This window comes from Punica granatum, chromosome 3, assembly GCF_007655135.1.
Source record: "Punica granatum isolate Tunisia-2019 chromosome 3, ASM765513v2, whole genome shotgun sequence".
In the NCBI taxonomy this organism is placed as follows: domain Eukaryota; kingdom Viridiplantae; phylum Streptophyta; class Magnoliopsida; order Myrtales; family Lythraceae; genus Punica; species Punica granatum.
In genome coordinates, this window is record NC_045129.1 from 9775034 (window position 1) to 9789252 (window position 14219).

At 37.0% G+C, this 14219-nt stretch overlaps 1 protein-coding gene across 5 annotated transcripts; it reads left to right on the forward strand.

Annotated features, from left to right (window-relative positions):
- Positions 1–4502: 4502 nt before the first annotated feature.
- On the forward strand, positions 4503–9693 carry LOC116200138 (magnesium-transporting ATPase, P-type 1-like). 5 transcript variants are annotated; one of them, XM_031530854.1, is made up of 9 exons: positions 4503–4915; positions 5031–5147; positions 5537–5763; positions 5858–6069; positions 6192–6294; positions 6859–7229; positions 7552–7883; positions 7965–8050; positions 8151–9539. In XM_031530854.1, the coding sequence occupies exons 1-9, from the start codon at positions 4738–4740 to the stop codon at positions 9303–9305; spliced, it is 2781 nt and encodes a 926-aa protein (XP_031386714.1). In that variant the 5' UTR covers positions 4503–4737; the 3' UTR covers positions 9306–9539. The 5 variants fall into 5 exon arrangements, 4 of the variants coding, with proteins under 4 accessions (XP_031386714.1, XP_031386713.1, XP_031386715.1 ...); XR_004155666.1 differs by having other exon boundaries at positions 4507–4915; positions 7552–8050; positions 8151–9424; positions 9507–9693; XM_031530853.1 differs by having other exon boundaries at positions 4507–4915; positions 7552–8050.
- The last annotated feature ends 4526 nt before the right edge of the window (positions 9694–14219 follow it).

Here is a 14219-nt window from a genome sequence, read left to right on the forward strand (position 1 = left end):
CCTAGAAAGCCTATCACATGAGCTACGCTTGGCCTATAGGTCATAGTTTTCTATACTTTGATATGTGTATGATGTTCAATATATAAGTTCAATCTCGAAGATTTTTTATTAAACAATACAAAGATGGGATAAATATTCTCCAATAATATCACCTAACAAAAGATGGTCCAAACCATTAGGAGCAGAATAAAAAACATGGACTCTCTCAATGGACTCATTAGTTGCTCTTCTGACTAACCAGTCCATATATAATACAAGCGTTTTCTTTTCTGAAGATGTGAATATTCTCCACACGGATTCACGTTCCAGCATCTGTTTTGTGACCTCTGAGTGCAATCTTCCTGAACCCAAACAACCATGCTAGCGCCAATCCTGTAGCCACGCCCCATAATTCAGCAGAGACCAAGGAGGTGACCCCGATACTGTGAGTAAAACAGCTAAGCTGGTTTTCTAATTGATGAGATGGATCGAAATGTGCTGGGGAAGAAACGGATAACATGGCTCAAAAGGTGAGAATTGATAAATCGTGACATCCGTCGGGCGCCCAATACACATGAATGCCCTTATTTCGAAATGAGTCCTTCAAAAGGTTGCACTGTTTGTTTGACATATGGAACGTGCCTATGATCAATGAGGACTCATCGCAGCAAAAAAGTTTGCTTAAGTAATATGGGGGCATAATATCGATCCATACACAAAGGCGGTCACAAACACGATTGATGAGGTCGACTACTCATCATGTGGGCCAAAGACCACTCAATATCCCATATTTGAAAGAGATGAGGATCTTGGTGCGTTTATAAGACCCAAGAGCACCCCTCCCATCGAAGAGACACATTTTGTGTAAAGGGCGCAAAAATGTGCAGATTACACACAAAGTGAGACGATACCTCTTAGTCGAACTTTCCGCCCACTTTGGGAATCTTGGACACACATGATGAGCCCACCTAATTAATGATCGATAACATGACTATGAGAGATAATATATAGGAATTGTGAAAATGAACTTGACACTTACTAGAAAAATGACAAAGGTTTGTTGATACTTCCTTGAAGAGGGATTGCCAGGAGCAGTCCATTTGCACCCATAAAATTTGCTGGCAAGGGGGAATGCGCAATTCCTTTGACTAAAAATATAATCAGACCAAAGTTTCGGGAATACGGATTTAGTAGGTAGGAAGAGGGCGTTACCCGCAGCATATAGACAAGAAAATTACCAAACAAAATACTGAAAAAATAAAATAACATAAAAAGACAACATTGCCTTCGAAAGGTTATCGCCTTGAACAATTTTTATTAATAGATATTATATGAATATCCGTACGTATTTTATATGGAAATGTCAAATAAATCTTTTAATTTTTTTGATGGATAAATGTTGTAAATCTTATGGTCTAGAGAATATTACTTATTTAATTTTTTTTATTTTAACTTCATATACTTATCTAACTTTTTCTTTTATTTCATTTAATTTCATATATATTTTTATTGGAAAAAGACTTTGTAGATGGAGAATTCAATATTAATTAGGTAACGATGAGTGAGGACTAGATTTTCGTTTTCCCATTTTTTTTTACTTTGTTTTGGTCTATATAGGTAGTAATCCACCTACCATCAGGGGTGATAACTTAGGCTGCGTTTGATTTGTTAGTGTGATTTTAAAATCATGATTTTGATTTTGATTTTGATTTTGATTTTGATTGTGGAAAAAGACAAATGAGATGGTATTATAAATTTGACTTGGGAAACGTGTATTTTTGTTGTGTAGTGAATTGAGTTAAAATCAAAATCATAATTCTAAAATCAGTCTAACTTTTCAAACTCAGTCTTAATGATTTCAAGTTCACTCCCATGTGACATGGAGACCCCCAAGTCTCGAATTCAAATCTCCCAATGACATATGTTAGGGTGGGCTCTTTGACTTGGACTTAGGGTCATCTCAGACTCCTGTAAATTATACTAGGCCCCTGTTGGTTCTACGTTGACGGAACTAGTACTTATGATGGTTGTTCAGTTTGTGCTACGCTTACGGGGCCAGTACTTGCACTGATTGTTCAGTTTGTCTGATATGTTCACAGCTGAACACGAGAATCCGAAAATTGCGTAGTGGAAGGCGGAAATATTGTCATCTGCCCACCATTTTAACTATATAAAAAAAAAAAGGTAGTAATCTGCCCGTGCAGCTACTGAGTCTGGTTTTGACCTATTGTTTTGGGCTATTCTTTGGGCGGGTGTTCTTCTATGTATAATCTTATCTCATTAATGGAATTACCACTTATCCAAAAATAATATCTATTAAATTCCAACGACGTTACAGCGTGAGAGAAGACGATTTTAATTTTGATGAGGCAACGGCGTAATATGCCGGCTCGAGAGTTTGTTATTACATATATATAAATCCAGTGTAGAACAATTAAAATTTTCATGTATATACACACGTTTTGTACTTCAGGTTATGAATATCATATCTTTTTTCGATAAGCAAATGGCCTAATACAAGAATAGTAAAAGTTAACTAAAGGGATTCCGATGTCCCACCGTTGAGAATTGAATCCAAGATTTTATGGTTTCGCATAATATGCCACTACATCAAGTCTCCTTTCTTAATGATTATGACGATATGTTGAGTCTAATTCTCAAGGAAATTCTTAATGATTATGATGATATGTTGAGTTTAATTCTCAAGGAAATTAGGTTAATGTATACACAAATTCTTTCCCCGCTCTCCTTTCATTGACGACATAGATTTCCAATATAACAAGGAAAAATTGAGGATTTGCGTTCCCCTCCTACCGTGAAAATTTTCTTTATATAGCGTATGGGTCCTACAACGATCTGGATATGAAAGTAATATGTATATATAATAATGTATACCCCAAATTAATTAATGCAGTCCAATGAATTAGTATTCTTCAGCGGCATTGCAAGATAATATAATAACTTCGGATGCGGGGATCGTGGTCCAATCACACTTTATATATATATATATATTTGATCTTATCCTCAAAATGTTTTCGACTAGTATGTTCGCATTCAATTAATCGGATCGTGTATTTATTGTACGTTACGCATATCTACTTCTTCGATTAGAACTTTTGAACTGATGAGTTTCTCCTTTCCTTCAAATAGATTCTGGAAGTCGATCTTGTAAATGGATCTTTCTCCTGCGCACATCAGATGAGCAGCTCGGTACGAAAAACTGTCAAATTGGACCTTAACCCAATGTTGAGGTTATTTAGTAAATTAACTCATCCTAAAGAAAAATTGTTCGATAGCATCTACATATCCCGAACTACGGTTGATCATCTTTAATCTATGTTGACCGACGGCATTGCTCGTTAATTTCTTGATGAGAATTCCAAATATATGATGCCGAAAACTATCTGCCATGAGCACTCCTTTTACCGGGGAAAGTGCTATCCTACGACTATCAGCAAACGTAAGGGCTTTTTTTTTAAAAAAAATAAAAAAATTACCGAAGATATTACCTTGCAATGGGATGGAACACTTGAAATTATTCGCTCTCTTAATAAGTGTATTTTTTGAAATTGGAACTTGTATTATTCTCTTTACAGAGTTGACCTTATACATCTCGGGCATTTCTAACCCGAAAGGCATTTAGCAGATGCCGTTAGATGCTTTTAGTTTCAACAAATTTTATCATTTTCCTATATATCTACTTCGAAGTTTAACTTTTCAAAATCGACCCCTCATAATTAGAACGAGTTGCAACTTATGTTCTAAAATTGAATTGTGACGATTAGCGGCATCCTACTTCATGTTACTTTGGCATATTAATTGCCATACCCAAATCGAACCCTATTCAGTTGCCAAAAAGTACCACCGTCTCGACTGTTAAATTAAATTTTTATGCCATTAAACTCCCTTCACGTTAGACTATAGTATACCTTAATTAGTAGGTTATTCTTTGGCTCTAATTGATTACAGGCTTATTTAGGCCAATCCAAGAGCTTTCTTTCACTTATAATCAGTTTTTTTTTCCTCCTTCATCTTCCGAAATTGTGCAAAAATATGATCTTCCCGATCTCTTAATATAGAGTTTAGTAAATCAAGTTTCTTATGAGGATTCAATTACACGAATAGAGAATGAAAGTACAAGGGCTTATTAAACTACATCGACTGAAGTAGGATGAGTTAATTTACCAAATAAGATAGGTTACCAAGGCCAGTTGCCAGTCGTATTCTAAATATGAGGGGAGAATTACAACTCGTACTAAACTTTGGGGGTTTAACTGCTCAAACTCAAGCTTCGAGGGCAACCATTTCTTCTTGTAGCCAACGACGTGTCGTTTTACCAATTCGGGAAGTCAAAAGGGTCAGCGAGACGACAGCGGCAAGTAAAGCAACCGTTTTTTAAAGTGCAGGCAGGCCTCCTTCTCTCTCCCTCCGGTCTTCTTCTTCTTCTTCCCCTGACACCTAACCGTCGTCGGAAGTCTGTTAGTTGAAACCAGGGGCTAGAGAGAGAAAGTGAGCTGTGGAGGAGATGAAGTAAGAGCAGCCCGCGAAACCCACTTAATTATTCCCTTCTCTCTCTCTCTATACCTTCTTGTCAAATCTGCTACTTCCCCTTCATCAATCCACCAAAAAAATGAACCCTTTTACCATTTCTTTCCCTGTGCTTGATCGGCCGACTCCCCCATTCATCAGCACTATCATATATGTCTCTCTCTATATGATCAGAACAGCTTCCCCCGACAGTTGGTTCTTCTTGCTCTTATGGGAAGACCCAAAAACTCCCTCCTCCCCTCCCACAATAACACCAATCTCGGCTTAGCCGAATCCTCCAACGGCATCCGCCACCACCTCGTCGACCACCCTTCACGGGATGTCGAGAACGGGGAGGCCGGGTTCCTCGGTTCGGTGTTCGGGTTCTTGCGCCAGTTCATGTCCAGAGGTGCCGTCCATGACTTTTTGGCTTCGAGATTGGTTCTGTATTTCCGGGCATCAGGATTGGAGTTCTGGGTGGTTCGCTGACAATGTGTTTTTGTGATCTTCCTGGGGTTTTTCAGGGAAGATCGATGGGGGTTCGAGGTCGGAGGCGGAGGAGAAAGTCTACTCGTGGCTGTATGCCCTGGCAAAGTCGAATAGAGACTTGGTGTTCGAGTATGTTCAGTCAACAGAAAGGGGTAAGTTAGATGTTTGTCAAGTTGTACCAATGTGGAATGAATATCTTGAGAGTTGGTCGGTTGATTTTCGGTAGTGGCACCTGGGATCCGGTTATAGGACAACTACCACTGTCACCCGATGGGGCAATGAATCTGTTCGATGAAGTGCCTATATTAGGTCGTCCTTTTCATTGGGGTAATGCAATGAATGCAAACCTATGAGGGCAAAGGCTTGAGTTTGTGAAATTAGGCAGGCCCTTATGAAGAGATTATGACGTTACATGAGGTTGTTCTTTGAAATCTGAGAATCAAAGGAAATCACATCCTTAAACCTCTAGCTGATGCCATAACTGTACATTTTTACCTGAGGATACTAATATAGCCTCGACTGTTTTGATGCTTTGGACCAGGCCTGAGTTTCGCTGAAGCAGAGAGGAGATTGAAAGAAAATGGCCCCAATGCACCTCTTGACAACACTTTTCTCAGCTGGTGGCATCTTCTGTGGAGTGCATTCTTCCACCCATTCAACATAATCCTGATTGTCTTGTCAGTGCTTTCGTACATAACTAGCGATAACCCGAATGGGTGCATTATGCTCGTACTTGTATTCATAAGTGTGTCCCTTCGATTCTATCAGGTAATTGGTATTTCTACTCTGACATATCCTAGTGAATCGGTAATATCTACGATTTTCATTATTTAAAAAATGGGCCTGTACTGATTTCTATCAGGAATACAGCAGTTCAAAAGCAGCTATGAAACTCTCGGAATTTGTAAGATGCCCCATTAAAGTTCAGAGATGTGCTGGCAGAGTAGTTCAGACAGAATTAGTGGTTCAAGTTGATCAGAAGGACATTGTTCCTGGAGATATCGTGATTTTTGAACCAGGGGATCTTTTTCCTGGCGATGTGAGGCTATTATCTTCAACGCACCTTGTTGTGAGGTATGTATAGTGAATGCAGAATTTTGTGCAAGATGGATAAAGGAGAAATTCTAGTTTCTTAGTTTTCTTTCTTGTGTTGCTCTTTACGGCTAATATTGAAACTATGTCTGTTTATCCCACAGCCAGGCCTCCTTAACAGGGGAGTCCGTAACAACGGAGAAAACAGCTGATATACAAGAAGACGACAGTACCCCCTTGCTCGATTTAAGGAATATCTGCTTCATGGTATGACTTATTCAGTGAGTTTCAACTTTCAAAAACGTCCTCTTTTAAACTAGTTCAGAAATTAGCAGCAGCTGTCCCAATTCAGTTCCCTTATCCTGCCTTTTGGATAGTGTGCATGTTGTTAAAGTAGGCTGAGCAACATTATAAGCACCGCGCCATTTTGGCTAATGTAAACTAAGTATATCCTTCCATGGCATCAGAGAGTTGGTTTTGCTTTTGACTTTGTAACTTTTATTTTGTTTATTCTTGTTTCTCCCTTAAGTTATTTGAGAATGCCCTGACTGACACATCAGATGGACTGCCAGCACCTCTTGACCTATATGGCTACATTATCATATACCTTCATAAACTTGTTCAAGCTTTTAGCATAAACGGAAGCATAACACATATAAATGCTGCACAGTTTGGTTAATCATGTCACAAGGCTATCCAGCAGGATTGTTACCCAACATTTATGTGTTCTGAGTCTTTGAATTGCTTATGATACTTTCTATGGTGGCAACTTCTTATGTGACTTCTTTGCTGAAAGTTAAGAAGCTGAGACTTTAATTTAATCCGGTATAGGGAACAAACGTGGTATCTGGTTGTGGGACCGGCTTAGTTGTTTCAACCGGGTCCAAGACTTACATGAGCACAGTGTTCTCAAGCCTTGGAAAGCAAAAACCTCCAAACGACTTCGAGAAGGGTGTCAGGCGAATATCTTATGTCCTTGTTGGGGTCATGTTAGTAGTCGTCACTATTATCATCTTGACCGTATTTTTAACATCACGCAACCTAAGTGAGAGCTTCCTGTTCGGGATCTCAGTTGCATGTGCCCTCACCCCTCAGATGCTTCCCCTCATCGTCAACACATGCCTTGCTAAAGGGGCGCTTGCTATGGCGAAGGATCGGTGCGTGGTAAAAAGCTTGACTGCAATAAGAGATATGGGATCCATGTAAGCTTGATACTACGCTATTAATGAGATATATTATCTTTTTTAGGACAAATGCATGAACACCGTCAAGAATATAATCATTAACTGATAAAACTGTTTACATAAACTGTGAGAGACTCCTGGCTAATCATGGAACACCCCATAAAAACATGGAGCCAGATAAAACCTGACCACATTACATCATGGGATGCATCAAGTCCGCCATCTGGTCGATTTCTTTGAACATCTGGAACTGATAATTTACAGTTTTTCATTTTATAGTTCTGGATCTGTTTGGATAGTTTTTATTAAATTTCTCGCTTTTCTTTTGCTTGTTCTTTAGGGATATTTTGTGTATCGACAAGACTGGTACACTCACCATGAACCAGGCAATAATGGTAGACCATCTCGACAGTTGGGGTACTCAAAGGGAAGAGGTCTTACGGTTTGCATTTCTAAACTCTTATTTTAAGATGGAGCAGAAGTATCCGCTTGATGATGCAATATTGGCACACGTCTACACAAATGGGTTCAGGTTCCAGCCTTCCAAGTGGGCAAAAGTAAATGAGATCCCCTTCGATTTCATAAGAAGAAGGGTATCAGTCATCATAGAAACAGAATCTGCTGCAACAGGGAGGAATAAGAAATCTCTCGAGAGGTTCATGGTAACTAAAGGTGCGCTTGAAGAAGTGTTGAAAGTCTGTTCATATATTGATAGTTTCGATAATGGTGGGATTATTCCATTTTCTTTCGAAGAGTGCCAGCGGATTCTAAATTTGAGTGAAGAAATAAGCAATGAGGGACTACGCATTATAGGAGTTGCAATAAAGAAAATAGCTATGGTACGTATCAAAATTCTCTCTCTTCTTAGTGAGATAACAGTATGACTGTCCATTTAGTATTTAACAATGCTGAGGAGTCGGTTTGCTTTCTTTATTTCAGCAGCCAAACAATAAAAGGAAGAATGAGGATGGGACCGTAGACTCTGAGTCGGACATGGTGTTCCTTGGCCTAATCACATTCTACGACCCACCCAAGGACACCGCCAAGCAAGCACTATGGCGGTTAGCTGAGAAGGGTGTGAAGGCCAAAGTGTTGACTGGCGACTCCCTCTCCCTCGCGATAAAGGTCTGCAGGGAAGTCGGGATCAGGACAACCCATGTGATCACTGGTCCAGAGCTTGAGCTCATGGACCAAGAGTCCTTCCATGAGACGGTCCATCGTGCCACAGTACTTGCCCGCCTCACCCCGTCCCAGAAGCTCCGTGTTGTGCAGTCCCTGCAAATGGTTGGGAACCACATTGTTGGCTTTTTGGGGGATGGGATTAATGACTCCCTAGCCCTTGACGCAGCGAATGTGGGCATCTCTGTCGACTCTGGAGCCTCCGTAGCCAAGGACTTATCTGACATCATATTGCTTGAGAAGGACCTTAACGTGCTGGTCACGGGGGTAGAACGGGGACGGGCAACGTTTGGAAACACCATGAAGTACATAAAATTGTCCGTGATTGCGAATGTTGGGAGTGTCCTGTCCCTCCTGATTGCAACCTTGTTCCTCCAGTTTGAGCCCCTAACGCCAAGGCAGCTTCTCGCCCAAAATTTTCTGTACAGCATCGGTCAGATTGCAATCCCATGGGACAAGATGGAGGAGGACTACATCAAGAAACCGCAGAAGTGGTCACAGAAGGACCTCCCGATCTTCATACTGTGGAACGGACCGCTCTGCACACTGTGCGATGTGGCGACCCTCATGTTCCTCTGGTTCTATTACAATGCTGACCAGGTCTCCCAGGACGTCTTCTTTCGATCGGGTTGGTTCATCGAGGGCCTCCTGATGCAAACTTTAATCATCCACTTGATCCGAACTGAGAAAATCCCCTTTATCCAGGAGGTAGCTGCCTGGCCCGTGATTCTGTCCACGGTGGTGATTTCCTCAATCGGGATAGCGATCCAATTTACAATTATAGGGAGTGTGATGGGGTTTGGCACGGTCCCGTTGTCGTATTTCGGATTCTTGGTCGTGTTATTTTTGGGATATTTTACGATAGGGCAGGTGATCAAGAGGCTTTACATCCTCGTATACAAAAGGTGGCTATAGTATTTCTTTGGACCAATGAAGTCCCTGGGGAAGTCAGTACAGTTAACGATTTTGTTCTCCAGTTGTACATCGACTACGAGTTTGGGCTCAAATTTGTCGACAATTTTGGGTTCTTTCAGGTAGATTCATCAACACATTTTCGTAGGATGTTTGCTAGAGTTCACATTTGTTATTGCAAATAATGCATTTGCATTTGTGCAGAATAAAACGGAGCATAGATTCTGTCTTCTTCAACTCTGTCAGGAGCTAACTCCGATCCATTTTGTCCGAAATTACATGCACTCCACATCTCAACAGGAACAAGAAATATTTGTAGCTTTTTTTCCGGTACGGACGCGGGAGGGTTATGGAGGATTATTACGTTGTTTAATAAAATACCTTTCTGACTCGGGATCCAAGCAAACTCTTATTGAAAACTCGAGTTGAGTTCTACCATAAACTTTAAGGGATAATTGCACTATATAGTCTAACGTTTGAAGGAATTTTTATTTCTAACCCAAACTTGATTTTTTACTTGAGATATCTCAACGTTAACGTATTTGTTTAACATCTAGCCCGATGCTAACTTTTCGTCCAAAATTGACGGAATTGCACACGTGGCACTTTAATATTGTATGTGTTACAAAATTAACGTGCCACGTGTGCAATTCCGTCAATTTTGGACGAAAAGTTAATGTCGGGCTATATATGAAACCAACACGTAAACGTTGAGATATATCAGGTAAATAATTAAATTTGGATAAAAATTAAGAATTCTTTCAAATATTAGACTATATAACGCAATTAACTCAAACTTTGAAATGCTAGCCACGTGCATGTCCTGGGAAAGCACGATCGACTTTTTCCGATCCCGTGAACTGACTCACCAACCCTTGAGGAAAGGCTTTGGGACAAAAGTGTCCTTTTTTGTGAAGAAAAGAACTGGCCGTATTAGAAGTAAACGTCAATGGGGTTTGGTGGGCTTACAGATCGACCTTTCACGTTGCCTCCAGCTCCGTCACGATTGACTTACAATATAAAGCAACCCTATATAGGATTTAGATTTATTTTTTTTTAACTCAACAATCAATGATTTTTCATTGAAAATAATAACGAGTACAAGATAAAACGTACAAGAGAATATTATAATAATAGAAAAATACAGCACATCATCGTGAGCACTACAAAGGAAAAAGTAAAGGATGAAACACACAGTGTCAAAAGCCTACTAGAGGTCGAAAGCCTTCACAAGATTTAAAATCCTGTTTGGATTTTCAAACACTTAATCTTAATTTTAACTTTAACTTTAACTTTAACTCAACAAATTACATAACAAAAATACATATTTCTCAAGTCAAAAATTTTAACTTTAACTTTAACTCAACACACTATACAACAAAAACACACTTTTTCCAAGTCAAATTTATAATCACATCTCATTTGTCATTTTTCACAATCAAAATCAAAATCAAAATTAAAGTTATTTTTAACTCTGAATCCAAACACACCATAAATGTTTGCCGGGGAATTGCTAGAGGTCAACGTAAGCATTACTTCAAAATTCAGTGTTGAATATATGCACTAAGCCAAGCCATTTTTTACCTAGGTTTCGTAACGATCTTATTTTTTTAGTTATAACAGACACTCATGAACCTAGTATAATGAAATGAAAATTCTAATAGCTAATAAAAAAGTACACATAATTCCGCTATGAGAATCAAACTTGCATAGTCCTCATTGATATGCGAGGGAGTACGCTTTATTAAGTACTTATATTGGTCGTGGAGTCAACTATATTTATAACTGAGTACTGAACCATCTTTTTTAGGTTATAAGCAACTGAAGTGCATATGCATCCTTCTCTAAGTGCGATAATAGGGAATCAAGGAAAAATGACACCATACATCACAATTTGAGAAATAATTTTACCCCACATCATATTTTCAAAAAATTTCACGATACATCACGATTTTTTTTTTAATTTTCGCCGCATATCATATCGTTACTTTTCTGTCTAAAATTGGATTGAATAGTAATGTTATGACATTTTTAGGGACACTATTACGCAAAAGAAAACTTGAGGGATTTAAACAAAATTAAATGAAAAATGTTTAAAAAAAACAAAAAAGAAAAGGAATGGGCTGATCGGAAGGGGAGGTCGTGGGGCCTCGCCAGCCACGGCACCCCTGCCGGCAATTGACCCCCAATTGGGGTCGCCGTCTGGCTCAGACCAGGCCGGCGACCCCAATTGGGGGTTGACTGATGGCGAGGGTGCCGGGTGGTCGGCGGGGCCCCACGACCTCCCCCCCCCCCCCCCCCAAATCAGCCCTTTCCTTTTCCCTTTTTTATTTAAACATTTTTCATTTAATTTTGTTTAAATCCCTCAAGTTTTTTTTATGCAATAGTGTCTCTAAAAATGTCGTAATGTTACCATTCAATCCAATTTTGCATGGAAAAGTAACAATATGATATGCAGTGAAAATTTAAAAAAAATCGTAATATGTCATGAAAATTTTTGAAAGTATGATGTGGGGTGAAATTGTTTATCAAAGTATGATGTATGGTGCCATTTTCCCATATATATATATATGTATATATATATATATATAAGAAGTCTATGATTTAGTACAAGAATAAAATAGCAAAGTTAAATAAAGGGACACGAAAGTCCCACTAACGATGATCGAATCCGAAACCTCATGATTCCGGCCAGCGACTTGTGCCGCTACACCAAATTCCCTTCATCGGAATCCACTATTTGTATATGGGTCGATTCCAATGTAAAAGGGCTTTCAACTGGTCCCGGGGAGCACACACAAACTTCTGAATTTGAGCTCGTATAGATAGGGAAAAAAATTACATAATAAAAGAAGAGAACTCAATATATATCTTGAAAAATCTAACATTGTCAAGTTTAAGCATAAAAAATTAAAAAGAAAAATTCTAACTATGGCAGGATGAATTTTTATCTTCAACATTATCAAGATTCATATGGTGTTATATTGTGTCTTATATTAAGAGTTACATACACAAAATTGGAGAACCCTAAAATTCTATAAAAGTTTATGTGTGAGAAAAAACCAAAAGTTAAAGAACTCACCTCCAGAAGTCTAACTGTAGATGTACTAACATTAACTCGTGTGCGTGTAAAAATTGAAGAATTATAGTGACAACAATATTTGTAAGATAAGATTGATCATAGTTTATATGTGATACATCCACTATTTATAGCATATCGTATAAAATACAATATAGATAATACATCATATCTCTATCTGTAAAAAAAAAAAAGACATGATCTGATTTGACTTATAAAAATAAATATATAATACATCATATCTAAGAAAATATGACCTAAGTTGCATTTTTTTTTTAAAAGCAAATATGATCTTACATTATTTGTTTTATTTGGATCTTTTCATAAAATCTTGTATCTTATATTTTATACTATTCGAGTGAAAGTTCAATTTTGTAATTACCAATTTATTTATAGGATGTGTTTGAAAAGTTGAAAGTACCCTTATTTTTCTAATACATAATTTTAAGAAATTCAAAAAGGAGAAAAATAATGATTGATCCTATATCTATATATAAAAAACAAAAAAACAAAAAAAATCATTTTTCTAAGGAATTTATATATGTTTTAAAAGATAAAAAGTTTGTTTTTCTAAGAAACGCTCAATACCCAAGAAGTTAACGACCGGTCCTAAATATATATATGTATATATTTTAAAAAATTAAAAAAAATCAATGTGTAATCTAAAAAAAGGCCAAAATAACGAGAAAATAAGGAATGATCCTACAAATCTATATCTACATATTTTAAAATCGTAAAATTTAAAAAGAAATTATCTTTTAAAGAAAGCTCAAAAAATCGAGAAAATCATGAACAACCCCACAAATCTATATTTTATATTTTAAAAATTCAAAAAAACGAAAAACAACTCAAAAAATACAGAAAATTACATTCAGCAGTGGATCATTATATGGCCATCTGATTGAGCCCACCATATACTTACTTTCATATATATATATATACTAGTCGTAGTGCCCGTGTGTTATACGGGAAAGAACATGATTCGTTTATATTTTAATTATACAAAATATTGTTATAAGTTGTTAAAAATAATATTTTAAAAGCAATAACAATATAGTATATTACTATTATACATGTAAGACTAATGATAATATTATTTTACAAGTAAGATAACGAAAAAAATTAGTACATTAGTACAAATGAAAGAGATAAAAAATTGAAAAACTCATGTCTGCAAATTTGAGATGAGATGCATAAAACGAATTCCAACCAGGTTACATCATGGTAATACATCGTATCTCACATTAACTATATACATAAATTGGAGAATCAAAAAATTTTACAAAAGTCTACATGTTAGAAAAGCAAATAATGGAAGAACTCACATTCATGTCTAATGGAAGGCGTACCAAAATAAGGCTGTGTGCATACGAAAAATCGAAGAACTCGCATCTAGTGGTGGTAATATCTTTCATAGCCAAATCGGTATGTCCACTATTTATATATAGATAACACATCATATTTATATCTATAAAAGAATATATGATCTGATTTACTTTTTGAAAAACAAATATGATCTTTCGTGATTTGTTTTATAGAGATCTTTTCATAAAATATCTTTAATTATGAAAGTAAAAAATTGAAAAATAACAATTGTTCTCATAAATTTATATTTATATTTATATCTATATGTTTAAAAAAATTAAGAACTTCGTCTTCTAAAAAGTTATAAACATCAAGAAAATAATGACAATCTCACAAATATATATTTATATATATAAAAGCTTTTAAAAATAAAAATTAAAAAATTCCTTTTATAAAAAAGCTAAAAAATCAAGAATAATGACTAATTCCACAAATCTATATTTATATAGTTTTAAATTTAAAATTTTAAAAAT

Bases quoted from the DNA above. Each gene is read 5' to 3' on its own strand.
- LOC116200138 (XM_031530853.1), top strand. From the start codon at position 4,738: ATGGGAAGACCCAAAAACTCCCTCCTCCCCTCCCACAATAACACCAAT. The intron at 4,916-5,030 runs GTGCCGTCCATG...GGGGTTTTTCAG, and splicing joins GCGCCAGTTCATGTCCAGAG to GGAAGATCGATGGGGGTTCG. The intron at 8,051-8,150 runs GTACGTATCAAA...TCTTTATTTCAG, and splicing joins CAATAAAGAAAATAGCTATG to CAGCCAAACAATAAAAGGAA.